The 26,832-nt window shown below is 48.8% G+C and overlaps 2 protein-coding genes across 5 annotated transcripts in view; one reads left to right on the top strand and one right to left on the bottom strand.

Moving 5' to 3' along the window:
• Positions 1-5,770, top strand: part of SLC30A7 (solute carrier family 30 member 7) — a 38,257-nt gene extending 32,487 nt beyond the window's left edge. For both annotated transcript variants that reach the window (XM_036344311.1, XM_036344310.1), the window contains one exon: positions 187-5,770. In XM_036344311.1, the coding sequence (XP_036200204.1) occupies positions 187-234 (48 nt within the window). In that variant the 3' untranslated portion in view covers positions 235-5,770. The remainder of the gene's footprint in view (positions 1-186) is intronic.
• Positions 5,771-6,623: 853 nt separating this feature from the next.
• Positions 6,624-26,825, bottom strand: DPH5 (diphthamide biosynthesis 5). Of its 3 annotated transcripts, none has more exons than XM_036344321.1 (8): positions 26,698-26,825; positions 26,308-26,466; positions 23,144-23,268; positions 19,054-19,162; positions 14,166-14,286; positions 10,728-10,767; positions 9,226-9,329; positions 6,624-7,159 (listed from the first exon to the last, which is right to left on the bottom strand). In XM_036344321.1, the coding sequence occupies exons 2-8, from the start codon at positions 26,440-26,442 to the stop codon at positions 7,074-7,076; spliced, it is 720 nt and encodes a 239-aa protein (XP_036200214.1). In that variant the 5' UTR covers positions 26,443-26,466; positions 26,698-26,825; the 3' UTR covers positions 6,624-7,073. The 3 variants fall into 3 exon arrangements, with proteins under 3 accessions (XP_036200214.1, XP_036200212.1, XP_036200213.1); XM_036344319.1 differs by lacking the exon at positions 6,624-7,159 and adding an exon at positions 7,628-8,493; XM_036344320.1 differs by lacking the exon at positions 6,624-7,159 and adding an exon at positions 7,628-8,493 and having other exon boundaries at positions 26,598-26,747.
• Positions 26,826-26,832: the final 7 nt, after the last annotated feature.

Raw genomic sequence — 26,832 nt, 5'->3', positions numbered from 1 at the left:
TAAATAGGGACTTTTTTGTGATTTATGAACATACTTGTTATTCTCTATGATGAAAAATAGAGGCAGAAAAAGGAAAAAGAATTATTTCCTTTATCAAAAAAATGGGATTTTTTTTTAATGACTTTTCTGAACTATATAGTTTGTTACTGGCTCGTTTGACTTTCTGATTTTCTTTTAACTTTTCAGGCCGGAGTGAGACAGCTTTACGTACAGATCGACTTCGCAGCCATGTAAGGAGCGAAAAACTGCTGCTTTGGGGACCGCGTTTTTCTGGTACTGTACAATCCCGAACGTTGTACCCAGCTTTCCGAGACAGGTCGTCACTACAGCGCCAGCCCCAGATGGACCAGAACGCCCGGTCAGCACTACGTGGGCGGTCACTGCTGGGGGACCAGGGCGCGGACCCTCCCCTGGACTTGGGTCTGGCCCTGTGCTCTCCCCTCTGCACCATTGTGATTTCTGAGATTCTGGCTTTGTCCCAGGGTGTTGCTTTTTGTTTGTTTCTCCTTTTTCTTTTTTCGTTTCAAATGTCCTCACGCCACCCCTCCTCTTGGCCAGTAAGAAATTCAGATTGTGGGCCTCCAGTTGTCTGGATCGTCTCCACTGAGGCCGCTGGAAACTGCTGCTCTCATTCCCACAAAACCAGTGTTCTTAAAAAAAGAGAGAGAGCGGGAATCTGTTTTATATGTAATGTCACACTCGCTGACGTTCTTCGGTGTAATCACATGTTTGTAAAATTGTTTGTACCTTGCAAACTTATGAACCAAACCATATTGGGTTTTCAAAGTGCCTTCGCCTCAGAAAGTGTCTGCCAGCACCCAAGGTCATGTGTGTTTTTCTAAGTGGATATTCTGTAATCTGCACAAAGTAAGACTCTAGTTAGCGGTGTGTACAGTCTGTCTTTCTGTGAACTTCCAGCAGAGGTTTAGATATATGGAAAGTTTCCGTTCATTGCTTTATCTCATAAAAAAATAAAAGGTGATTTTTTTTCTTTTTAAATCAGATTCAATAATTACATTAAATTATTTTGTGAACTGTGTTTTCAAAACTTTGCACATGTATCTGTTTTAGAGAGTTGTTTTGACTTACTCCACACATGTGCTAGATTCCAGATTTCTACAACAGCTACTGTGTCTGTGACAAACTTTCCCGTGTCTGTCCTTGCTGCTTTCTGTGGGTTTTGTTAATGAAGGGAGCAGGATTTTATGAATGGAGTGAAGACAGCAGTGACGGTGACGTGTCATTTTGCTTCTCCAGTCTTCCAGTGATGTCACACGCCAGGCTTGCTTGTGCGGGCCTCACACAGACGTTCCTACGCTGGGACTGTGGACGCACAAGCAAACGTGGGAACAGAACGCCCCCTCACACAGCATCTCAGGACTCACAAATAAGTTCACTTCTAGGTTCCTGTGTGTGAAAAGCAGAATCGCAATTGGAGATGACAGGTGCTCGACCAGTCCACTTACACATTCCGTCTAATGAGATGCTGATGTGGTTGGCGTGTCCATTGTACTTCCTTCTATCACGGTGCTTCTTCCCTTGTGACTTAGCAGGTTGCAAACTGCAGGATGGAAATGGCTGTTTAGACTGTAGATTGAGAAGCAGCACTTTCCCACGGATGCGGCAGACATTGCTGTTGGTTTTGTCTAAGTTCTAGCGTGTCCTTTTCCCTGTCTCTGACCCATGATCTATGAACGACGCTGTTAGGAGGACTAGACTGCGCCCTTCCTGCCTTTCTAAGCTGCCCGCGGCCACGGGCTGCGGACTGTCCCCTTTCTGCAGACGGAGCAGTATTTTCAAGTCTCCTGCCAGGCGGTGCCAGCGCTGAGAACCCTGCGGTTGACTGTGCGGAGCCGAAACCACTGTTGCGCTGTCGGAGGGGAGGCATACAAGGGCACGTCCTGAGAATGGCACTGCTGCTCCCGCGTCAGTGTGAGGAGCGGCACTAGAAGCCTGGCTGGCCTCGGGGGGTAGGTGTATGCCAGGAAGGACAGCCAGGCGAAGGCGGGGATTTGGGATGTGCGCCCTTAGAAACCAATTGTGCGTGATTGTATTGCTATTTCCCATCTGGAATATCTGCAGTGGCCTGTAAAAGGTATGAGTGTGTTCTGAGGGTCCAGTTCTGCCTTTCGCTGAGCCCTCTGTTCCTAGTGAAGTTTTGTGCAAGTAGTAGCACCAACAACACCCTCAACCGACAGGCACGAGTGTGGCTTTCCCTTCAGTGAGGCAGCGAATAGGGAGTACCGGTGACGGGAAAGTCTGATTTGCGCCTGCCACCAGAGGTGGTCGGGTGGCACAGACAGTTATGCTGGAATGAAGTGCCTCTAAACGTGTGTGTGCAGCCGGAAGAGATCAGCGAGAAAAAGCAACCTTTCCTCACTCTTAGGAACTGCTTTGTCTCATCAGTGTTGTTGACCCAGATGTATCGCTAAAGTAGCCCATTTCACTGAGGAAGACTGCTTGATTATTGTTATAAAATACACCCAGAATATCCCTCTTGTTGGGCTAACCTTTGGGGGGAATCTCTGAGTATCTAGTACAACTTTGCCAATATTTTAAAAACCAAAATATTCTCGGAGGACAAATTTCTACAGCTCCGGGGAAGCTTGCCTTGCCAAATAAGCCTCCCCACGCGGAAATATCCACACTAGTTTTGTGGTGAGTGTAGATTGTACTCTCAAGAGGAAGGGCTTGCCCAGATCTGTGCAGCTCCCTTACCTGGCCGATCCCTGCGTAGGAGGGCCGCGTGTAAATGTAGCTGCGTGTTCCCCACTGCCATCCTCACGGTCCCCACACCGTCTTCAGCAGGGGCCCGAGGCACTGGGGTTCCCTCGCTTCCAGGCCTCGGCATTGATGCCAGTAACCAAAATACTGTGACTTCTGTGCACTTTGTAAAGCAGCCAATCATTGACCCCAGATGCATTGGCTGGAGTCTGCTGATGTTTTTCCTACTATAACCCATTTTATAGATTGTTAACATGAGCAAAAGTATTTCATTGCTTCACACAGAATCTGACATCTAAGGCGCCTGTCCTTCGAAGCAGTCTGTTCTACCTCTCATTTTCCAGATGAGAATGTCAAGCCCCCAAAAGCTGCCTTTCACTCTAGGTCACAGAGATGAGTAGCGGCAGAGCCAATAAAACCCGGGCCTTCTGACTGCAGGTCAAGAGCTTTCTACCCCCCTGTGCCGCCTCCTTACGGGGTAGCTGCCTTTCTGTCAGTGGGACAAACAGCCTTGTAGATAAAGGCCCTTGCCCTCCATTTTTGGTAATGAACGCACTTTATAAATGGAGTTTTAGCGTCTTACTTTTCATACTTAATTATGAGGTTTAGAATAGTATTTCTGTAGTATCCTTTATGGAAGATAAAATTAAATATTTTTACTTTTTTATTCTTTGTGAAGCCAGTTTCTGATTAAAACATGTTTTTTGATGACATCTGTGTATTGGATGCTTCTAACATGAGTGGGTTCTGTTAACTTGCCAAGGCTGAGCCAGTGGAAGGATTGCTTCGTTCTGCTCGGTGTGCATTCTGGGAACTCGTCCTCTCAGCCTCAGGTCCTGCCTTTCCGCTTGCTCCTCTAGCATGCGGTCGCTGCAGAGCCTGGGATCGCCGCACGCTGTTCCCAGAGCCACACACACTGGGCCTTACATGTTGTCCAGAACAAAATCGATGTACTTCAGGAGGGTAAAATCCTGAACTCTTACCTGAATCCCAAATGCTAAACCGCTACTTTCAATTCTTCATAAAAGCATTACCTTGAGAAAGGTGTTCTTGTTTTCTGTCGCCATCTTCAAAACAAATTATTTCGCCCTGGCGGGATGGCTCAGTTGGTTAGAGCGTTTTCCAGACACGCCAAGGTTGCAGGTTCGATCCCTGGTCAGGGCACATACAGGAGTCAACCAATGCATGCAAAAATAAGTGAACAACAGGAATCGATGTCTCTCTCCCCCTTCCTCTCTAAAATCAATCATTTTCCAAGTCACAAGATCTCTGGCAAAAAAGGGAATTAGCCTTTCGGGAACATGGACTGAAAGTTTTATTCCTGGGAGACTGTTTCGACCTCAGAAGCCTCAGTGATGCAGCCTCAGCCACATTCCAACGGCAATGATACAGAAAGGTGGGCTCCTACCTTTGCAAAGTGTTCTGTGCCGGCTCTGGCTGTGGGCTTTTCATGTGACACATCCTCCCATCATCTCCTGTGCATAATTCCTGCCTTTGCCCCTGAACTTCAACTGCAGGCTAAAAAGAACAGCCAGAACTCCTTTAAGCACTTTGAAGCACTTAAAAAAAAAAAAAGTAACAAGTGTTGACACTCACTGAGCAAGCTGCTAAAGGGACTGGCCTGAAGACAGCCAGTGCCCATGGGCGTCGAGAGACGCGAGCTCATGGCTAAGATACATGAACGTACCGGAAGTTGCTTTTTGAGAAGTACCAACGTGTTCCAAGTAAGCTTTTCAAAGGACCAACCCTCTTTCATGATCAGTAGTAATCTATGCTTAACCAGATCCCCAGACCCCGAACTGGGCCTGGATTTACACCCACATGCGCAGGGGCTGTGGTTAGCTGGTAGGTACTGTAGGTAACAGTGGGTGCCGTGGGCAGGGTTGGGACAAGCGGAAGCCGTCCTATGCTGTTTATTTATTGCACAGCCCAGCTCAGCTCAGCTTCTCCTTGGCATTTTTGCACAAAGAAGTGACTTTACATTCCCTTGGGCCCTTTCTTTTTTAAGTAGCTTGGTGAGCTGGTCCTTCATAACAGAAACCACGGACACACAGAGATGTGGGCTATTATGCATGCTGGCAGGAACTGGGCAGAGGTGGGCCTGGAACTGGCCAGCTGGGCCACCTGGATTTTGTATCCAAGTGAGAAAGCACATCGTCTCCCTTGTTATATGGAAAGTTGCCATGTTCCTATTGCTTTAAGGACACGTAGAACACATCATCTGTTTCATTCACCCCAGATGTACTCCCCAACACTTCTCGAGAGAGAGCTTGGAGGTGCCTCCATAAACACTACCTGCAGTGATTTAAATACTCCTGGGAGTTTCCCCGTTTCCCTCTTTTCCTCTCTGGATTATAAATCTTAGAAGAGCTTCCCTGTATCTCCTCATTTCCGCCCTCCACATTGCTGCTGCCCCGGTAACTTCCCCTTCTACTGGTGGAAACAGCTTTATTTTGAACTTGAGTATTTGAATTTTGTTTATACATCGCACATCCTGCATTGATGAGGCTCAGTGAAGATTCCTGTTAGAACTAGATGTGTCCCTGGCAAGCGGTTGCCAAGTTAGCCCACTGCTTCTAAGAGCATCGAATTCAGTGATATTTTTGCCCATGGGATATCATGCCCCAACATGTTTTGAGTTTGATCAGTAAACAGAATAGGCCTTTCTGTCCAATACTGTGACGGAAACATTGCCAAATCCTTTCCTGGTAGTCTCAGTGCCCACAACACCTGGCCTCCTGTCTTGGGTGGCCTCCAGACTGGTGGCCACGGTGGAGTTTGGGTTTGGATCCTTTGGTGAAGACTGTGGCCTGAACACATTTCTGAGCAAACGTTTGCGTGTGAGGCGAGGCTGGAATGTCAGTTTCAGAGACTGTTGTAAATTGGTTTCCATGTGCGGAAGTGAGTTCAGTACCATGAGCCTGTAACGTAGATTCGCTTTCTGTTATCTGAAGACATTCATATGTATGTTTTGTTTAACCTCAGATGTATTTAATACGAATAAACAACTATATCAAACTTCTAATAAAATTTGTTTAAAAATCTACCTGAATTGTGCCTATCAGTTGGATGAGCCGGGAAGACGCCGAACCTCACGGTTATGAATAGATTCTAGAGGACTGGGGAGGCAAAGAGTGACTCTTGGGCCAGGAAATGGCACAAGTCAGTGGAGAGCGGTCTGGACATGGTGAACGTCCTCACTGTGGCTCTGACTCACTGTTTTCCCTCATGACCATGTCTTGGTATTTATTTCCATGAATTCAAATGGTTCCCCACCCTCATTCTCTCGGGGTGACCTCAGCGTATAGGGAATGCAGACCTAAGTGATGTGAGCCTCTGATCTCCTTCCAGTTTTCTCCCCTCTAACTCAGAAGCGATTCTCTTTCAAAGAAACTTTTTCATAAAACCAGGCCCCACTCCTCCTCCTCCTTTTCCTCCTTCTCTGAGCGGCCTCTTCGGTGGTCGCCATCCCTGCCACACGGAGGGCCCTGTCCTGTGTGCTCCTTCTGCTCCCACCTGCTCCTGCCTTTCCCATGGCTCCCGGGACGGGCTCCCTCCTCCCTCGGCGGCACTTAGTCAAAGGCCACCTGCTCTCTTGTCACGTCCGTGGCGGGACTGCCAGCATCTCACACCAGCAAAGGGAAAAACAACACTGAGCTTCCCACATCTTAGGGCTTCAGCATGGGTTCCTCCATTTCCTGAAGGCCCATCATAGCCCCTCTTCCTTCCTCTGCAATCTTTCTGCTTCGTCTTTCCCAGCTCACCGGCCTGTTTGCTGCCCGGGTGACCACACACAGTCGCCGGGAGGGACTGTCTGGCTTCCCGCCTGCCCCATGTCACCTCCATGCCAGGCCCTCCCACTCCCACCCTCACTCCCACCCCCAGAAATAGTCCGGCTTTGGGCAGGAAGCACGAGAATTTCTGCTGAGTGAGGCTTTTGCCAGGCCCTTTTCAAACACCCCACCCCGGCTTCCTGGCTGCCGCCTGCGCACTGGACTCTGACCCGACTCCAGCATCTGCAGGCTGCCCTCCCGGAGTTCCCTGGGACTCGCCTCTGACCCTGAAGTCCGCAGGCCTGTCACAACCCCGGGAGCAGCCTGCTCTGCTCACACAGGTGCAGGCACACTATTCTCGGCAGCAGGTCACTGCTGACCTTGCGAGCTGTTGTTGCTGCGCCCAGAAGCCTCCCTGTGCTGTTCTAAGGGGCGCGGTGCTCAGGGCATGAGTGTGAGGGGCTCCCTCGGGGCTCACGGAGTGCACAGTCCTCGGAGCAGCTTCAGAAATCAGTGCTCTCCCTCCCCTCATTCACCTCATCGCCCACGATGTGGCCGTGAGCACACTGTTCACTCCTAGACCAGAGAGACAGCAACGGCAGCAAGGAGCCGGCAGGACAGACAGATGGAGCTGCAGCGACAGCCACTTAGTACTTTCTGTTCTGGACGGAAAAGAGAGAGAGGAAGCGCTTCAGTGGGGCTGTCACTCAAACTATCAGCTCAACCAGCCGTATTCCAGGCTCTGAAAACAGGCCGTGAAGTTCAGGCTTAGCACATGCTACCATGTCGGTGTGAATGAATAGGCCACCCTCGTCAGATGAACACGTATGACGAGGAGTCACGCTGAAAGCACAGTGACAGCAAATGCTCAGGCAGCCAGAGAACCGACCTCCTTATAAGAGCCCCCGCTAAGCCCAGGACTGCAGACAAAGCCACGCAAAACCCAGCACCCCCCAGCACTTCCTGAGCGCAGGCATGTCAGTGTTTTAAAAGGGTGTAAGCAGGCAAAGTCTTCAGATTCACATCGAAGCAGAGGTACCTTCCCAGCCCTTAGAATCCGGCGTCTCTATCGGGCATCCTAACAGGTGAGTGACATGACGCATCGTGCTAATCCATCGTTGTCTTCAAACCCAAATTTTTAAAACTTTTATTCTGTGGTCAGCAAGTTTCCCACTTGGCTGTGAGTTGCTATTTAAAACCAGAGAGCAACTGTACATGGCTGGCTGCACATTTATATTAACAATTACATAAGCCCCAAATATAGCCACATCCGAGCTCCGTAACCAGGATGTCAGCGAGGAAGACACGGCGGTTCGGGAGGAAGTCATTCTGTGGCAGGTGAGCTGGGAGTCAGGGTGATGGAGGCCCCACCTCGGCTTGCAGCCCTTACCCCACGGCTGCCAGGCTCATGCAACTGCAGGCGGGACCGCGCGCCTGCACGCAGGCAGCTGACTTAAGGAAGGAGGAAGGGGTCCCGCCGGGTGCAGGCTTCAGAACGAAAAGCTGCTTTTCAACGACTCCGGGTGGTGCCACCCTCCAGCTTCCCACTTGCTCTGCTCCACGTGTTCACATCCTGAAAAACCGCCAAGACAGCAGCAGCGGCTGACGATGGCAGAGGGAGAACTCGGGGCTCAGGAAACCGAGCATGGAGTCCGCTCGCTCTTGGTCGCTTGTGCGGCACTTCGCGGGTAAACAGGAGCCCCGTTCCCCTTGGCACACAGTTCAGGCAGGAGCACCGGGACCGAAATAAGCCTCCGCAGGCGCGCCTACGGGCAGGGCCCCTCGGCGCTCTGAGGCCCCGAGCTGGCCTCGGGCACGGGAAACAGGCTCAGCATCTCCACCTCCAGCGGGTGCAGGCTGCCCCCCGTGATGACCAGGGAGTGCAGCGGCCCCCCCAGCGCCACGGAGCACATCTGCTGCAGCGTGCCCGCAGCGATCTGCTGGTCTTCGGCCCCTACCCGGGCCAGGCCCACGCACAGCGTCTCCTCAGTGACCGCTAGGCAAGAAAGAGAGAGACCGCCGCTCAGTTCTGCAGGCGCACTAACCTGCCAGCAGTCAAGCCAACAGCAGTGCCAACGGGACATTTAAAGGGGCCCCAAATCTTGCAAACCTCCTGAGTGGCTCATTGAGGACCCATGATCTGACCTAAGTCTTTTCTGAATCGTCTGCACTCAAGGATCTCCTTACAGATTTTTCCCAGGAGGAGACAGATGCCCAAAAGCAGTCAGTGCCTTGAAACATACTGATGGGTCCCTTTAAGAACCCCCCAGCAAAACCTGCTGATAACTAACAGTTATATGCTCTGCGCTCTGCCTAGATGTTAGGGATATAAGGACAAGCTCTCGTGTCTGTGCTGAAGACAACCAGCCCTGGTCTCAGTGCTGAGAATGAGAAGCAGAGAATAAATACACTGTTGCCGGACAAACCTCACTGTGGAGTTCTGTACTGTAACTACAGTTCATTTGTGAGAAACCCCCCCTTTCTGGGATGGCACTGCTTTTACTAGAAAGAACCCCATTATTTTTCTTTTAGTGCCACTCTCGGCTGCTGAGGTTTCAGCTGAGACTGGACAAGAACGAGCAGGAGGCGCACAGTGACTCCCGCCTCCGTGGTGGCCATCTAGCCAGTGTACCGTCGGCTGCTCCAGCGTTCACCAGCGCAGGGCTGCAGTGCATGTGTGTACATGTGTGTGCATGTGAGTGTGAGAGCCCATCAGGGACCCAGGTACCTGGCTCTTCTCCTCGTGCTCGCTGGTTCCGAATCACTTCCAGCAGCTGCTGGGCCGCCTGATTCACAGTCATGTAGCGAGGAGGCTCGTAGATCTTCCTGCCTCTTGGATAGAACACAGGCTGCGGTTGGTCTTAGCCGTGAAATGCATTGTGCATACGAACGCAGCACCCCCAGGTACACTCAGGGACCACACCGGGCTGCTTGAAGCTCAGATGGCACCCACCTTACGCCGCTGTGAAAGCACCGACTCAGTGGTCTCTCCTCGGTGCCTTAAGCTCTGCTCACTGTTCTACTGCATGTGCCCTCTACACTCACTGACATGTTGGCAGAAAAGAAAGTCCAGCAACTTGAAGATAAATGCCTAAAAGTTACCTTCATTCAAAGTGACACCTTAGGCAAAAATCATCCAAAATGAGTGCCAATTTGTTCTGTATCTCAGCTTAATTGGGTCCAGTAGCGTTCATTTTCATTACCATGTTTGACCCCCAAGTTCCTCTCTTCACTTCCTCCGCTAACAAAATAAACTAAACAGTAAACTTGAACATCTTGGAGAATAAGATGTCTACGTCTGTGTGACTCAGAAGCCTAGTGTTTGCTCAGTGATCGGAATAAAAACAGCGTGGCAGCTTACAAAACGGTTGCTACAGATTATTTTATGACTTTCAAACAATCCTGAGGCAGCCGTCTGAAAGAAATACAGCGCAAGCCACAAGCATCGCTTTACATTGTCCAGTAGCCACATTAATAATGAAAGTTTTAAAAGGACAAAATCAATTTCAATAATGTTTTCTTTAACCCAATGTATCCAAAATGTTATATTTCAACATCCACTCCTATAAAAGTATTAGAGTTATCTTGTACCGAGTCTTTGACATCTGTTACGAAGTCTATGCTCATAGCACATCTTGATCCAAACGCTAAATTTTCATTGGGAATACTTGCTCTGCATTTAGATTTCATAAAAAGCATGGCTGTTGATAGATTTACACGTTGAAGTTGTTCTAAATCGACTGAAGTTTTCCAATAACTGAGCCGATATTAGTTTTAAATGAATGAAGTTATAAATTCGGTTCCTCAGGGACACCAGCCCTGTGTCACGTGGGAAGGAGCTGCGTCTCTAAGTGAGAAAGGACCGTCACTCTTACCTTCATGAGAAGAATGAGGCTCAGAGACAGAAGTTACCTGCCTGAGAGCCATAACCACGGGCAGACTGAGGCCTCACACCCCTGTCTTCTGACGCCTCATTCATTCATTCATTCATTCCACAAAGAGTGCCCTGTGCCTGCCAGGTGCTGACCACTGACCACATGCTCACAAGTGAGCCCGTCAAGCCCACTGCTGGTTCCGCTCCATCACACGCCTTATCACTTCGTAAGATGACAAGTGGTCCAATTCTAACGGTAAGGAAAGCTGGTTTCCGACAGTCTTAGAACCCATGTCCCTGAAGCAGGCCCTATGGACTTGCTAAGGGATTAAAAGCATTCCCAGAGCAGGACTTACTTGATTAGGTTTTCCAGCGACTGCTCCTTTACTTTGATGTCTGTAGGAAGTAAAAAAAAACAACAGTTATCTTTGGGTGTGATTAATCCCTCTATCCAGCGTCCTACGTGTGAACCTAAGTTTTGGGGCAACAGTCTTCTCAAGTTTCCACAAAGCTCATGAGCTTGTATTGAGCTGCTTTTCAACGGAACCACGGGGAATGGGAGCTTGTGGTTGTGTGCAGGGAATTAGGAAACAAACTCAGGTTGGCCCCGAGGCCATCCTGAGGGGATCGAGTTCCTCTTGGGAGAGAAGACACAGGGAGGAGTCTGACAAACACCGGCATGCGCGGCCCCTAACTCTGAATCTGCAGCTTTGCGTCCACTTCTCCCAGCTGGTGAGCAGTGGGTGTGCTCCTGTCCTTGCCTCGGTTAGTCGCAGTGCATGCTTAGTCGCAGTGCACGTAACACACACAGCAGGGAATTCTGACCGCACGCGGGAAGCGGTGTCTGCCTTCCTCTGAACGGTCAGGCGTGCCCTGATAACTCAAGAAGAAACACTTTGATACCAACAGTCATAAATGATCAGGGCTTTCCCGGCATTAACCTGGGCCAGGCCCGGGATGCCACGGAGGCTGCCGCCCGGCTCCACCCCCGGGAAGCCCGGCCGTCCGCACATCGCACACTGGGTGCTCTGGCGCTCGGCTGCACTAGCTGGCAAAGGGTAGAAGGCAGACTCCCTCCCCGGCCTCAGAGGAACTCGGAATACAGTGGCGACAGCTGCTTCCTCTCCACAGGCTCACAACACGCGGGTCAGCCAGAGTTTGCTTTTGCAACAATAAACAGAGCGCAGCGGAGGGCTTGCGATGGCCCCTTCAGGGCTCCCAAGTGAGCGTGAACGTTTTTCTTAGAAAGGATGCTTACTGGAAGGTTTTTCAGAATTGAACCCATTCATTCATTCATTCATTCATTCACCTGGAGCTTCTAAACTGGCATTTGCTATAGTAAAGATTGTAATTTAAGATTTCCCTTTTTTTTTTTTTTAATGATATGCTCTACAGAATTGTATTTTAAAAACGAAGAGGATTGCCCTGTCCAGTTTGGCTCAGCGGTTAGCATCAGCCCGCAGACCGAAGGGTCGCAGGTTCAATTCCTGGACAAGGGCACGTACCTCAGTTGCAGGTTCATCCCCGGCCCCTGTCGGGGCACATGTTGATGTTTCTCTCTCTCTCCCCTCCTCTTCTACCTCTCTTCCCTTCTCTCTAAAAAAACAATGAGAAAAAAAATATCCTCAAGTGAGGATTAAAAAAAAAATGAAGAGGCTTGGGAGAATTTTTATAGGTAAATGCTTTGAAATGGAATGTAAGTGGTTTCATCTCAAGCCAGACCAGTCTAGTATTTGTCCCTGTCGTGACACAGGCTGCAGTCCCTCCTCTCCACCGCGCTGGCACAGGAGCTTCTGCTCAGCTCAGAGCCAGGACCCAGCGTGGCACAGAGGGCAGACACTGCACACCCGCCTCCTGAATACGCGTGCTCTCGGCTCGCCCACACCCCCCCCACCCCCTCCCTGGAAGTGGCTGGGCACCAACTCCTCCCTAAGGCCTCTGTTGACCTCCCTCGAATGCTTGTTGTCCTTGGAAAATCTATACAACTAATGCTATACTTTACTCATCTGTGTGTGATCCTCTGGGGCTGCCTACCATGGTATATACAGTGGGGCCTTGACTTACGAGTGTCCCGACTAACGAGTTTTTCGAGATACAAGCCGTCTCTCGGCCGATTTTTTGCTTTGAGTTGCGAGCTAAAATTCAGGTTACGAGCCAGCTTCAGATACCCCACCGCTAGTTGGCGCAGCGAACGTCACAGTGAACGCCACAACATCAGCCCAGCACCACGTGTCTCACTCGTTCACTTTAATGATTTGACATACGAGTAAATTGAGTTACGAGCTCGGTCATGGAAGGAATTAAACTCGTAAGTCAAGGCCCCACTGTACTAGGCTTGGCCCAATAGTGGTCATTCAATAAGTACAAACGAACTTAAATGAGGCCCCAGATGACTCCATGATGAGCTCTCCGGTTGGAGGGTTTGGTACCATGGAGTCTCATACTGGGTGGGGCAGAGGAGGGTTACAGTTGTGAGAAATCGAAACAGTTTCTTCTCGTGTTGTTATTTATTAATTATTTTTCCATCCGAGTAACTGTAACCCTGCTTTTGCCCCACCCTGTGTTTCACACCTTGTTCCTGCTTTTGTTAACGAGCAAGAAAGATATATTGTTTAGCCTTGTTTGTCCTTTCCCAGGAAAGCCAAGAAAAGAGGCAGCTCTTAGAAAGAGAGTTCAAGAGCCAAAACTGGAGTCTGTCCTTCCTGCCCCTGCACACAATGGAGCGAAATTGTTCTTTTAAACTTCCGTGTGTGCAACTGCTAGTTCCAATCCCTGAGGGCAGGGCCCACCCAGCCACAGTGAGCACCGGGAAACAAACACTCAGCAAATACCTGCAGGCTGACCTCTACCTGCTCTCCAAAGCTTCCGAAAGGTCAGCTACTTTGCTGCCCCCCCTTGTATGGCTGCATGGAGAAGTTTGGGGGTGGCCGGCCTCCTAAGGCTCTTCTCTCCCTGTTCTGTTGCAAAACCGCCCAGTTCTACGGTAAAACACACCCAAGCGCCCAGGCTCCCGTGAACCCCGATCTCCAATCACCCAGCTGCCGTCCTAACTACAAGGGAGTAAGCCTGGTCTCTTCCCCGTGGAGAATCCAAGGACAAAACGATGAGACCAATGACTTCATTAACAAAGAACTAAACGGCACTGACAATCAGCTGAGATGAGGACACACAGCTCCCCGGCCAGTTGTGGGATGCGGGCATCATGTGCAGAGAGAAGCATCCGAGGTCTGGTCTGGACCCAGAATGATCAGGTGTCCGTGTGATGGAATAAAAGGCATGTGTTCTGGTGGGAACGGAACGAGTAAGAGTTAAAGATTTTCTGTGCCAAAGGGCAATGAGACCAAGTCTGAGAAAATAAACTACAGAAACCCTTCAACCAATGACCTTCCAATAATATTTACTGCACCGCTGCCCTGTGCTGGGCCTCTCACACTGGGGAGAAGGCAGGGAAGAAGCCCAAGTTAATAAAATAATTCAAATGGGGTAAGATGAAAAAATAAATAAACTAAACCAGGTTATGGGAAGGAGACCCCTGGGGTACAGCGGACACCACATTAGAGGAGGTAAAGTCACTACAGATCATGTGGAAAGGGCAAGACAGTAACTCCTTTAGGGCCTGAGGGCCACAGGCCTGAGTCCCGGTCACTTACGGCTGCCACCGGCAGGGACGCAGCCACAGGTGAGGCATAAACCAACATAAACCAAGTACAGGCGTCAGGTACAGAGCGGGACTAGCCTCCCGCTTCTACCCACGGGAAACGCACACCGTGGCTCCCCGGACCCCACACCCTTACCCAGCAGGCACAGCGTGTGCATGCCGTTCTGTCTGTTCTTCTTCACTTTGTCAAAGAAGCTCTCTGGTCTCCACGTGTCGGTCCAGAAAACAATGGACACCGTCTCTCCGAACTTATACAGCTAGAAAAAAACACACACAGCCCTAATTAACGCGGGACAGTGCGCCGAGGGCCAGTTCACAGATGAGAACCGAAATAAAAAGCGAGAATCGGGCTTGAGAGGCGGGTGGGTGGGTGGCGGCCAAATCTGTCCCCAAAAGGAAAAGGCAACTGGTTCTCGTGGCCCAGCAGCCGGCATGGTGCCGACACGCCTCGTATCTGTGTGTGGTACAGGCTCATAACCAGTTCGTGACTCAGCTAGGTAGCCGCTAAAAATACCGAAACACAAAGCATCTGGTAAGAAACAGACCAACAGAGACCTCTGAGCAGTCGGCGGGGTTCCCGGGGGAACGGACTTACCCTTACCTAACAGGTGAGACCACCGCGGCTCAGGAGGAGCAAATGGCTAGTCAGGAAAGAAGAACCTGGAGCCGAGGTCCGAGGAAGGGCCTTCGGTCCCAGCCCCTCAGTAAGGCCCCCCGCGCTTCCCACCAGCCCCTTCCGGTGCGCACTGGCCATTAGCAACGATGCTTGTGGCTGCATTCTGACAAGTTCAGCTGTTTGCACTCTACAGTGCATGTTGGGCATCTGAGACCAGATTCTGAAATAGAAGTCTTACCTCTATTAAAAACCCTGTAAGGCAGCGGTTCTCAACCTGTGGGTGGCGACCTCTTTGGGGGTCGAACGACCCTTTCCCAGGGGTCGCCTAAGACCATCGGAAAACACATATATAATTACATACTGTTTTGTGATTAATCATTATGCTTTAATTATGCCCAGTTTGTAACAATGAAATTGGGGGTCACCACAGCATGAGGAACTGTATTAAAGGGTCGCAGCATTAGGAAGGTTGAGAACCACTGCTGTCAGGGAAAACTATTGGTCAGGAAAAGCATATAGGCAACCATCAGAAACACTTCAGAAGGGGTGTCGGTGTTTAGGGGTCTGGAGGTAAGTGCTTCGTTCACAGAGAAGGGGCCGAGCGTCAAAACGGCCATTGAGATGCTGGTCACACACAGGCACCAGCCGCACCGTTCTCTCCGGACCGGACCGCCTGACTCGGGGGATTAAAGGAACCGCCCGCCAGCGCTGCTTCCTGGACCCTGATTTAGGGGCTGTTACCATTCCCAGGGCTTCGGTGGCGCAAACTTCTTCAATGAATCCTGGAACATTACGCAAACAGTTTCACCATTTGGATGCCAGTACCTCAAAGAACAGAAGGGCCCATCTTTGTGTTGCACAACCCAACACCTGCCGGTAAACTGAAAAGCCGCTGCGGCAACATCGCAGTGACGAGAACCGAGGCTGCAGGACCGGGGTGCCCGGCTTATAGGGGCCTCTGGGCCGTGACCATCTCCCCCCGACACACTGCTGACCCAAAGCTAGGCGTGAAGGCCATAACCAGAGCTGGCTTCTACAGTAGATCAATGCACGCTTTTGTTTGTTTGTTTTAACCTGGAGTAAGTTACTCAGAAAGCAGTTTTTCTAACTTGATGTTGGATAATGGATTTGTCTATTGAAGACAAAAACTCAACTCAGAATGAGCCGTTTCATTACATATAAAACACTATCTGGTTAGAGAAGATACACAAGTGAAGCACATGTTAGGCAGCAAGCAACGATGACCTAAGGTGACACGTAGGCCGTGAGCGCTGTCAGGGCAGCACTTCCCTCTGACGGAGCACCTGTTGGGGCTTCTGCAGAGAGGGTGTCAGTGGGACTGGAGGAAGGGTAAGACTCAGGCTGTGGCAACTGCGCACTGGGGAAGGCTGAGCTGGCAGGAACAAGGGGACAGAGGTAGGAAATCTTGGGCAATATTTACAATGGCATTGACCAACTTACCTAAAAATAACTATTGCCCGACTTGCCTCTAACAAGTATCTCTACCTTATGACATCTTACCATAAACCAGTGGTTCTCAACCTTCTGGCCCTTTAAATACAGTTCCTCATGTTGTGACCCAACCGTAAAATTATTTTCGTTGCTCCTTCGTAACTGTAATGTTGCTACTGTTATGAATCGTCATGTAAATATCTGATATGCAGGATGGTCTTAGGCGACCCCTGTGAAAGGGTCGTTTGACCACCAAAGGGGTTGCGACCCACAGGTTGAGAACCGCTGCAACCAACCCGTCCGTTCCAGCTCTACAATGTCCACTCCTGTCCATTCCCACTCAGCAATGTACCTAGAAACTGACTTGATTTTTCTTCTCTGAGAGCCCTCAACACCACTTGCCTGAAAGACGTTAATAGTTTTCTAACTCGTCTCACTGCCACCAGTAGTCCCGTCATTTCCAAAGCGCAGATGCTTTGCAAACTCCATTTTATAATTAGGCTTTAATGCTTTCATTATTTTACATTCAAGTAAAAATATTTTGTCACTTTTAAGTTAGAAAATATCTTCTCTGCAAATGGCGAAATTAGTAAATTTAACTTGCTAAGACCACTATTAAGCCCCACACGTATCTCTTATATGTCTGTGCTTTCGAAATCTGATCAGTTAAGTCTGTAAAATGAAAGAAAGCTGAGCTAGCAGACTTGTCAAAAAGCGCCACGAAACCACATAATGGCGAGTTGCTAGTTTTCCGTACGGAATCCTGGTCTGGGAGTTGGTTTTTGAACCCTCACGCATCTGCTGAGCATTGACACCACGCGGGTTTTTGCTGACGCTGGGAAGACTGCACAGGGCCGCACACGAGGTACATAAAACCGAACGACTAGGCAGACGGAAAATGACGAGATTTATATTCTCACACACAAACGAGCGAATCCACACAGGAATTAAATGAAAGGATTATAATTTAAAGCATATAATCCCACAGACGAGATCCAACTGGGGGGAATAAATACATAAATAAGCAATTCAGCTCAGCGGATACTTGTTGCATATCAACGACATGCATGGCACTGTGATAAAGTGCAGGGGGAGGTAGAGTCAGAGACATAGCGCGCGCACACACACACACACACACATACACACACACACCACTCAGCACTGTGTCCTGATGGTTTACCAGGACTGTTTGAGTAGGAGAATGGCACACTCAGGTCCACAACAAAAAACAGCTACAAGGGGAGGAGAATGATGGCTATTCAAACAGGGATTATAGTAAAAGTTCTAGTGGAAATGGAAAGGAAGGAAAAACTTTTTCATATGCCCATTATTTAGCAGGCGGTCAAAAATAATTCCGAAGTGACTCACAGACTAGAGAGCGCATTGGACGAGTCCCCCCGAGCCTGCATCACCGTGCAGAGCGCGGTCCATGTACCACCTGGCTTAGCCTTTGTGCTGGGTTAGGCTGTCACCGCCACACCAGCCCCGGGACACCGAGAAAGCCCATTTAATGCTTTTGAAGGACGGGGAGAGCCACTCTGAGGTCAACATGCCGGTTATCACAAGTAGAAACCCACCACATAAACAGAGCAACAGATGACAACAAGTGAGGTCACTTACGCAACAGCCAGAGAAAGTGGAAGTGCCGCATAACGACGAGAACATTTTACAACCTTGCCCTGAAGTCAACCACAACCGAAAACGCAGGTTTGTGTTTTTTTATCGTTAAAATGTGTGATCGTAATTACAGAGATAGTCAACGCCACATTACGGGCACTGTGTTATTTTCTGCACTACTCTTGATCCCTGTCTCAAAGTGAACGCGGCGTCCTCCACCCCATTCATTCTCTGGCTGCCTGCACAGCGAGCAACGTCCCGTTGAGCAAGCCACTGTGACCCCGGGCTCTTTTTCCGGGCGCTTAAGGTAACTCAGCCCATCAGTGAGTACGAGCGATGCCAACTGCTCCTACCAGTGCCCGCAGTTGTCTACATAACATTTCAAAGACTCATCGACAGTAGAGATGGCAGAGGCCAGTTAGTTTATCAAACCTGCCCACTCTGCCAGCAGAAGCATGCAAAGGCAGAAATCCTACCACTTCATGCTATTTTAACGATGCGCATTACTAATAATCACAATGCTGTTTGTATTATGTGATTTCATCCTAAAATCACTTCTTTTGAAAGCAATATTTCTTTTCCAAAAGGGAACTGGATTCAGACAGCGATGTTACCACCCCAAAGCCAAGACGACAAAGCTGAGCATGAAATTCAGGTCAATAACATCTCCAAGCACCAGCCGCTTGCAAGGCCGCAGCCCTGCTGGGTGTTTTGAGAGACAGGCCCGGAGAACCTGGAGCCCCGCCCTCGTGTTTATCACCTGTAAGGTACTCGTTTGCGATAGTGACCACATACAGCTACTCTGGTCATTCCAAGAAAAGGACAAGATAACATGTAACAAGAAACTTCTAAGAACCAAGATTGTTGGGTTAAAAATAACTAACTTTACACATTAATATCCACAAAATTGGCTTAAAAGCTTACTATCGGTGGCTTTGGACTCTTTTATAGATTCTTTTAAGAAATGCTGCAGCACAGGGCCCTGATGGCACAGAAAGGAACACTGCGTGCAAAGAGTGGGCTCAGCAAGGCAGCAAGGCATTCGGGTGAAGGTGGAGGCTTTTGGAATCCTGAGCCACTTTAATTAGATTATATTTACTTCTGAGGTAGGCGCATATTAATGTAAGATTAAAACCTTTCTCTAGTTAATTTCAATGGTCTATTCCAAGGTGGGATGGGGGAGAGCCTAAGTTATAGAAAAACAGTATAAAAAGTTTTAGTATTAAAAAACTGAGTACACACAAATGTAGCATAAAATAATAACATTATATAGTCCATGAAATATAATAATTGTAGAAAAATGACACTTTTTTTAAAAAACCACTTCCTCCGTGGTTACCTGTAGACCGCAGCAGCCCACGGCGTTCAGGATGGAGGCGTTGTGGATGACTCGGTACGGGATGCCCAGGCTGGTGGCCCTCAGAATCAGATCGCTGTGCGTCGTGGCCCTGGGATGAGAACAGACCGGTTGGGGTCAAGGAACCAACTGACTTTCTAAGACAGCAAAGCCGTAATATTTCATGCATCATGTCAACCCGAGGGGCGAGGGCACTGCTCTTCCTCAGTTCCCGGGCTTTCGGCAGGAACAGGGTAATCTACACATGCCCTTCGCGAGGCTGACCTGCATCTGTAACACGAGTCAAGCAGCCTGGGCAGCTCCAGGGAACCGGACAGTTTGCCTTGAGCTTCTGTCCCATAGACACCTGCACAGACACCTGTGGACGGGTCCCAGCAGCTGAACTCCGGAGCAGTGACTCCCAAACTTTTCAGCGTCAGGGCCCAAACTGTGGCAGAGCCAGAGCTACTTCTTGGTCTCTGCTCTGTTCTGAGGGGTGTGTTTTGTACTTGAAATCCAGGGTGGCAGGATATGCAGAACGTTTGCGTAGCCCGTTGATGTTCGTGGTTGTAGTCAGAGCTGTAGCTGATAGAGCTGTAGCTGACAGAATCAGCCAGATTTCACCCCCGTCCGGCCGTCACGTTATATATAACTGTTATCCTAATTAGTATGTGTGTGAACATTCTGCCTGTTGCCTTTCCTTTTTTGAGCTGAATCTAATGCTTATAATTAGGTCGATTGTGGTGAAGAGAGAATATACAGGGGTGGGCAAATGTAGGTGTACAGCTGTAATACAAACAACTGTAATAATAAATAACAATGCCAGAAAAAACTGTTTTGTGTACTCACCACTGTAGGCCTACTTTTGCCCGCCCTGTATATAAATGTAAATGCAGAGACTCTGAAATGTGCCACATGGATTCAGACCGCATTACTAAAGAGGCCTTTCCCCTTGAAAGCCCAGGCCTGCTGGGCTGGCAGCATTAGCATGTTGGGGACGCTGGGACAACGCATACCAAGTAGGAAGATCAAGGGCTGGCACCCCAGGAGGCCGTCTCAAGCAGATTAACGAATGCCCCCCAGGGAGGCCTGTTTTTAATCATCCACATACAATAAAAACTAGTATGAAAATCAACCATCAATTTGATTTAGAGCAGGCTTTTAAAAAATGACACGGATGGCAGTTGTAAAAAAAATGTTCTTAAGAGCACAGCCAACAGAATTTCACGACTTATCACTAGATGAAGGAAGACTAAATTATGGACTTTGGTGAGTGATTTAAATAGATGAGCGGAAAGGAAATCTGGTTTAAAACCGTATCTCTCTCTATCACGAGTTCATTTAAAATGACCAGATGCGGCTGGGGTGCTAGAAGACTTAATGATCTGGCAAAGGGCTTTGATTCTGTGGAACTGACATGAATGTGATTAAATAAGCGCCCCCCCCCCCCCATTTCCGCTATAAAAATGTGACGAAAACCGGTATTTTATCATCACAATTATCTAGATTATATTGCTTTCATGAGAAGGAAAAAAACTGGTTTGAGACATGGGCTCAAACCAGTATACTAAGCACTCCGTCCACACCAGGGCTTGGAAAAAGTTGCTTCATTTATGGTGGCTGGAAAAGTGTGTGTGTGTGCGCGCGCACACGCAAAGACAAACATTACTATTTCTGGGCACGTGGCTCTGTCACAATCACACACACACACACACACACACACAACTATGCATAGTCACATGCCCAGAAATAGCAATAAATGTGTCTTCATGTGCTTGTTCCTTGGAATTGCTAGGAAGGCAAGTTTAAGAGGAGATCCAAGAATGTTTTGATCAACGGCATCAATAAAATAACGAACATCACGGCGACCAATTTGAATGTGTAGGACTTGGTATGTTTATGGTAAATTTTATTTGATGGTAACATTAGTTTGCAGACACGTTTGAGAGAAGTATGGCTGGTGACCGGGAAATTCACTAACATTTGCAATGAGCTGGTAAAAATGATACTCTCATGAACTCCCAGAAGCTATAAACTGGCACCATCCTTTGGAAAACTAATTTGACACGATACGCTTGAAAATGTCCATGTTTAAAACTTTTGACCTTTTTTTCTTTCTTGGTATTTTAAACCTACTTTAGGGAATCTTTAATAATAAAAGCGTAATATGCTAATTAGACCGGACAACTGAACGACCTTCTGGACGACCTCCCAGATGAAGCCAGGGCTGCGAGGCCCGTGCCCCTTGCATGAACTTTGTGCATTGGGCCTCTAGTATACCAAGAGAAAATAATCTAACGTGGGATGGGAAAGTGGGAGGAGAGAAGAATCCTATACATTAATCCCCACATGGCAGGCTTTAATTACACTGGAGAAACCAATGGGCTACTGATAATAATGCAGACGCTTCCTGGGCAGTTAGGAGGTGCCAAGCACTGTCCGAACGCATCACATGAGGTGGAAACACCCACTGACCTACCTGAGGGCGCACGGGAACAGGTGAATAAAGGTGTATTTTTGCATGTGGCTGTCATGAGGGAAAAGGCACCCTCATAAGGATAAAAAAACCATGTGATCGTTTATGTTATATATTAATTTACTACAGTTGAAAAATATTTTAAAAAGAATTTAAGATTGTACAATTTTCCCTTTTTTAAAAATTTTTTAACCAAATAAGAGGTAAGGGGCTGAAAATGTAAACAAAGGACGTTTCCTGCTGTCATCCACAAAGAGACATTTCAGTGCCTTGCTGCATTCTGTATTCCCTTCCTGGTTTGCCCATATCATCCACCCAAATGCTAATTCTTCAAGGCCCAAGTAAAACATACGCATCCCCTCCCGTCCTGTCTCCAACCACTGTATCCCCAACTATTATATCCCAATAGTAATCCAGTGGGTGAATGAAAAATAACCAGAGTGCAGCAATTACTACGTAAATCTGAATCCAGGATTATACCTGGCCCGTCACTGACACAGGACAAATTAATTGCCTAAGAGTCCAAAAAGAGAGAGGGGGCACTTACTCCTGAATGAAATAAGGGAGGATTCATGGAAGAGGTGGCACGTGAGCACGGCTGGCGCTGCTGTATGGTACATCTGAAAGGAGCCAAGTCTAATGATGACAGCCAATCCCTGGCACGTCACATGGATATAAATCACTTCCTTTCTGACAGACACATGCACACCATAACTCCATTCTTTTGAAAAACATCCTTGGTGGTGGGCTCACGGTGATTAGATGATCCTTATGTCCCTTAAACGTGCGACATAAATCTTGGGTCACCAGCTGGAGACAAAGAACTCTTCTGTCCGGCTTGACATCAGAGATTGATGGTGCCCGACAGACAAGGGGAAGCCCATCTTCTTAGTCATGGGGAGGGACAGGGCTCCCCGTGGGCCTGAGAAATTGAAACCTGAGCTTGATAGATGCTGAATTCAAGGCAAGTAAAGGGATAGCAATATTGTGAAATATGAGATAATTAGAAAGGAAAAGGTCTAGACAAAGGAAGCAGCGATGCTTGCAATTTACCTGTGAAACAAAGAGCAGGTAGGACGCTTGATAACGTAACAAGCTTATTTAATGGTGATAGACTAGCTACATCCCTGGCCCGAGTGACCGCCTAAAAGAACAGCAGAAGCAATGGTACACACCCCTTTGCATAGGAGCGCACCCTTTCTTCATCTACATCAGAGATGATGAAAGTTCAAACTATAGGTTTTTTTTTTTTTAAATATTTTATTGATTTTTTTAGAGAGAGGAAAGGAGAGGGATAGTTAGAAACATCCATGAGAGAGAAACATCGATTCAGCTGCCTCCTGCACACTTCCTACTGGGGATGTGCCCGCAACCAAGGTACATGCCCTTGACCGGAATCGAACCCGGGACCCTTCAGTCCGCAGGCCGAGGCTCTGTCCACTGAGCCAAACCAGTTAGGGCTCAAACTATAGGATTTTAGACAGAGCCCATGCAAACAGAGTCCCCCATCAAAACCTGGCAGGTGAAAGGTTTTCAATGTAACAGAATGATCCTTATTGATTTAAAAAAAAAAAAAAAGGAAATGCAATTAAAATGCTAATACCTGCTTCAACTTACCCAAATGGATCGCCAACCACAAGGAAGGCGACATCGCTGACATCAGCATCCTTTAAAATATTATCTGCTTCTTGCTCCACTTCTTCTCTGTCAGCGAGAATCAATTTCCTTCCGTAGAACTCTTCCTGTGGATGTTAAGTCCAGTATCAAAATGAGACAGCAGGTGACCATCTCAACACACGCGCACCAATCTCTGGGCTGGTGTGGATGATCTTGGCAATTATCCAAACAGACCATTGAATACAACTCATCACTTAGCTAGCGGTCTATATCATGTTGTAATTAAACTCTGTCTTTGGAGCTTTCTTAATATCCCCAGAGGAGGCAGACCTCCTAACATCTGGGGCTTTTTGCATTTTAAATCTACCTCTAAATCTGGATCGAGTACACCAGGCAGAACATTGGAGGGTAAACAGAGAATCTGTACGTATGCCTGAGCCTTCCTTCAGAAACACAGTAATACAGGACTGTATTAAACAATAATTATAAACGTACATGGCAGTTTGGGTTTTGTTAAATTTTCCATGGGAAAATCTAGGGGACCTTGGCTAAAATAAAAGGTCACACCAATGAGAAATGAGAGAAAATGAAGATTTAGTTGTTTACAGAAGCAGCAAACATTCCTATCTAATTGCGGGAAAGACTGATTTAAAACTGTTTGTCCTAGTTACTGCTAAGAAAGGAAGAGAGGCAGGGGAAAAGAGAACTCGGAACGTACAGGAAGCCTCCATGCGAAGTGCTCCGAGAGCTTATCCCCTGATGTCAACTCAGGAGGAAGGCTATCGTTCCAAGAGGGACCAATAAGTATTCCTAATGCGTGACCAGGGTCTGTTTCTCAAATGTGAAAGGAAGGCCCTCTCCTCTGCCATTCCTAGAGATAATGTTCCGGAGGTTTTCAGGGACGATGATGGTTTTATGGATGAAAAACGTTCTTTACTTTCGCCGTCACCACACACATCTAGATGGAGTTACTTTTGAACAGGGACCAGAACCTCATCGTTTAAGTCATTTTCTAAGATTCAGATTTAGGGGAAGGACACACGGGGAAGAAGGGAATAGAGGTCATAGCTGGCCACAGATTTCTCAGTGCAAAGTCCGTCGCTGTCCTTTTCTCTGTCCCTCCAATATCCATGCACAGCATTTCGACGGGACCAGGAGAGTGAGCTGGCATCCAGGGGAAGTGGGTTCAGAAGGAAGAGGGAACAGAGACACCGGGAGGAGCCGGAAGATAGTTTAGTGATGCCCAAGAACGGATATAGCGAACACTGGGCTTTTCTCCTCCACGCTCTGGCTCACGATTATATTTTCTTCAGCAAGAAATGCTCTTGTTCATCCTCTTATTAAATCTCATCTACAATAACAATATGTGTAATAATCCATTTACTGGTACATTGGGCTCACCCTGCGGTCAGGCACTGTTCTGAAAACGTCTGTAGTACAGGAGTTCATTGAATCTTTACCACAGCGGGGGTGGCACTATTTTTTAGCCCTTTACAGACAAGAAGAAGAGCACAGGGAAGCTGCATGCCTGCCTGGGGCTCCGAACCTCAGCTGACTGCACAGCTTCACAGGCACCAACCGGGCACTGCCGGGCGGAGTTCCATGGGCTCCGCTCTGTGCACGGAGCTGGGGCCCCGAAGTTAGTGCCCTTTGGCCAGGAGGACGGAGGCACAGCTTCCTCCACTGACCCTGCAGAGCTGCAGAAATATGACCATTTTCTAGCTGGACCATGAGGTAAATGTGACTAAAAACAAAACAGAAAGACCAGGAGTGCACTGTTTTGAAACAAAGCTCAAATTCCACCACTCCGCAGTCTGCCCTGACCATCACAGCACAAAGCAACATCTACTCCAGCGGTTCTCAACCTGTGGGTTGCGACCCCTTTGGTGGTCAAACGACCCTTTCACAGGGGTCGCCTAAGACCATCCTGCATATCAGATATTGACATGACGACTCATAATAGTGGCAACATGACAGTTATGAAGTAGCAACGAAAATAATTTTATGGTTGGGTCACACCATGAGGAACCATATTTAAAGGGCCGGAAGGTTGAGAACCACTGATCTACTCCAATTGTAATGAACAACTTAGTTAGTTAGTTAACATGAGACAGCTTCTCCTACCTAGTTGGCAAAAGCAAGCATGTGGACTTAGATAAGATCATGTGAGTTTTTCCCAGCAATATAATTTTACAGTTTCCCCTTCCCACTGCCATCATGCACTGCTCCTTAAATCGTCCGTTATTATTTATGTCTTCCTGGGTAAGATACAGACGTATCATGAGCCACTTGCAAACAAACATCATAGTCCACGTCTCTGCATCATGCACGCAGGTACCTTCTACCAAAGGCATATATTTATCCCCAGAAATTGCCTAAAGAAATTCAAGATGTATACACCCAAATCAGATTCTCCATCTCTAGTTTAAGCTTGAACACTAGGGAATAGAGAAATAATGCTGCCCGTGAGGCTGTGGCTCTGAGAGGATAGAAGACCTGAAACTTTCTAGGGAAGCCTTTTGTTTGGAAGACTTGCTAGACTGGACAACTGTAAAATTCCCTGCTTCCCCCGATAACCTGCTCACCGACCTGGGCATCTTCATTTACATTGCACTTGGAGTTTGACGATGAGCCTGAACTTACTCCCTCCTCCAAAATTCAAGGAGCCCTTAATGACGGCCGGCTGTACACCAGGATCACTCAACACCCACAGGTGTTTGGGTACAAGCCTTACTGGGGTGGGAGCTGGCTGTTTAAAGGTGAGAAGATCTCTCTGGATGGACACAGGCGGAAAGGCAATCACCATCCTCTATGGACATCCTTGGCGGGGGCGGCTCTCAGCCTGGTTTCTGAATAGGTAACCAGCCCATGAAGGCTGGATCGGCCCCTCACTCGCCCTCCTCTCAGAAAGGATTTCTTGGCGATCTCCTGAAATAAGGGATTCTGAGAACCATCCCCGGGGGTGAGAATAACCTTCCCTTCCTATTTACTGGAGAAAGCCACAAAATCAGACTTGCGAAGTCCGACAAGACGCCCTTTCATTTCCAGGCCGCTTGACTGGTGCACAATCCCACTCTCCCCACATCCTTGGGGCGCCGGTTCCGCTCGGTGCTGCGATGCAATGGGCTGCGGGGCAGCGGCCTTCCCCGCAGGCTGGCACCTACCAGGGCTTCCTTGCCTACGGTCAGCACCGAGGTGTAGGCTTCCAGGTACACGCGGCTGCAGCGCCTCACCACTTCCAGGCCCTTGACCGTGATGTCCTTGGCGTCTCCCAGGCCCAAGCCGACCAGGTACAGCATGTCAAAGCCCAGGGGGGAGGGCGCCTGCAGGACAAATGGACAAGAGAGACAGGTGTCAGCTACCCGAGGACACCCGACGTCTAGCGATGCACACGAAGAGGGAAACCAACAGGGCACCTGGCGGCCCCGCGAGCCCCAGGGTGAGGCTGTGGCACCTGACGTCCCGCCTCCTCAACAAGGATCGGGTGCGAATCGCTGTTCCTGAGCAGCCCCACCGCTTCCTCTCCTGCTCCCCGACCAGCAGCAGACCCTCACCCGGCGAGAGCGTCGGCGTCGGGCCGGGTGCTCCCCAACTCGCTCCCTGCAGCCTTCCCGCGCGCGCAGCAGCCCGGGGCGGGTTCGCGCCCAGCCGGGCCCCACGCCGCACGCTTCACCTGCGGAGCCGCCAAG

This window comes from Myotis myotis, unplaced genomic scaffold, assembly GCF_014108235.1.
Source record: "Myotis myotis isolate mMyoMyo1 unplaced genomic scaffold, mMyoMyo1.p scaffold_m19_p_18, whole genome shotgun sequence".
NCBI classification, from domain to species: Eukaryota; Metazoa; Chordata; class Mammalia; order Chiroptera; family Vespertilionidae; genus Myotis; species Myotis myotis.
Note: the sequence above shows the minus strand (reverse complement) of the source record. Positions and strands in the feature narration are given on the sequence as shown.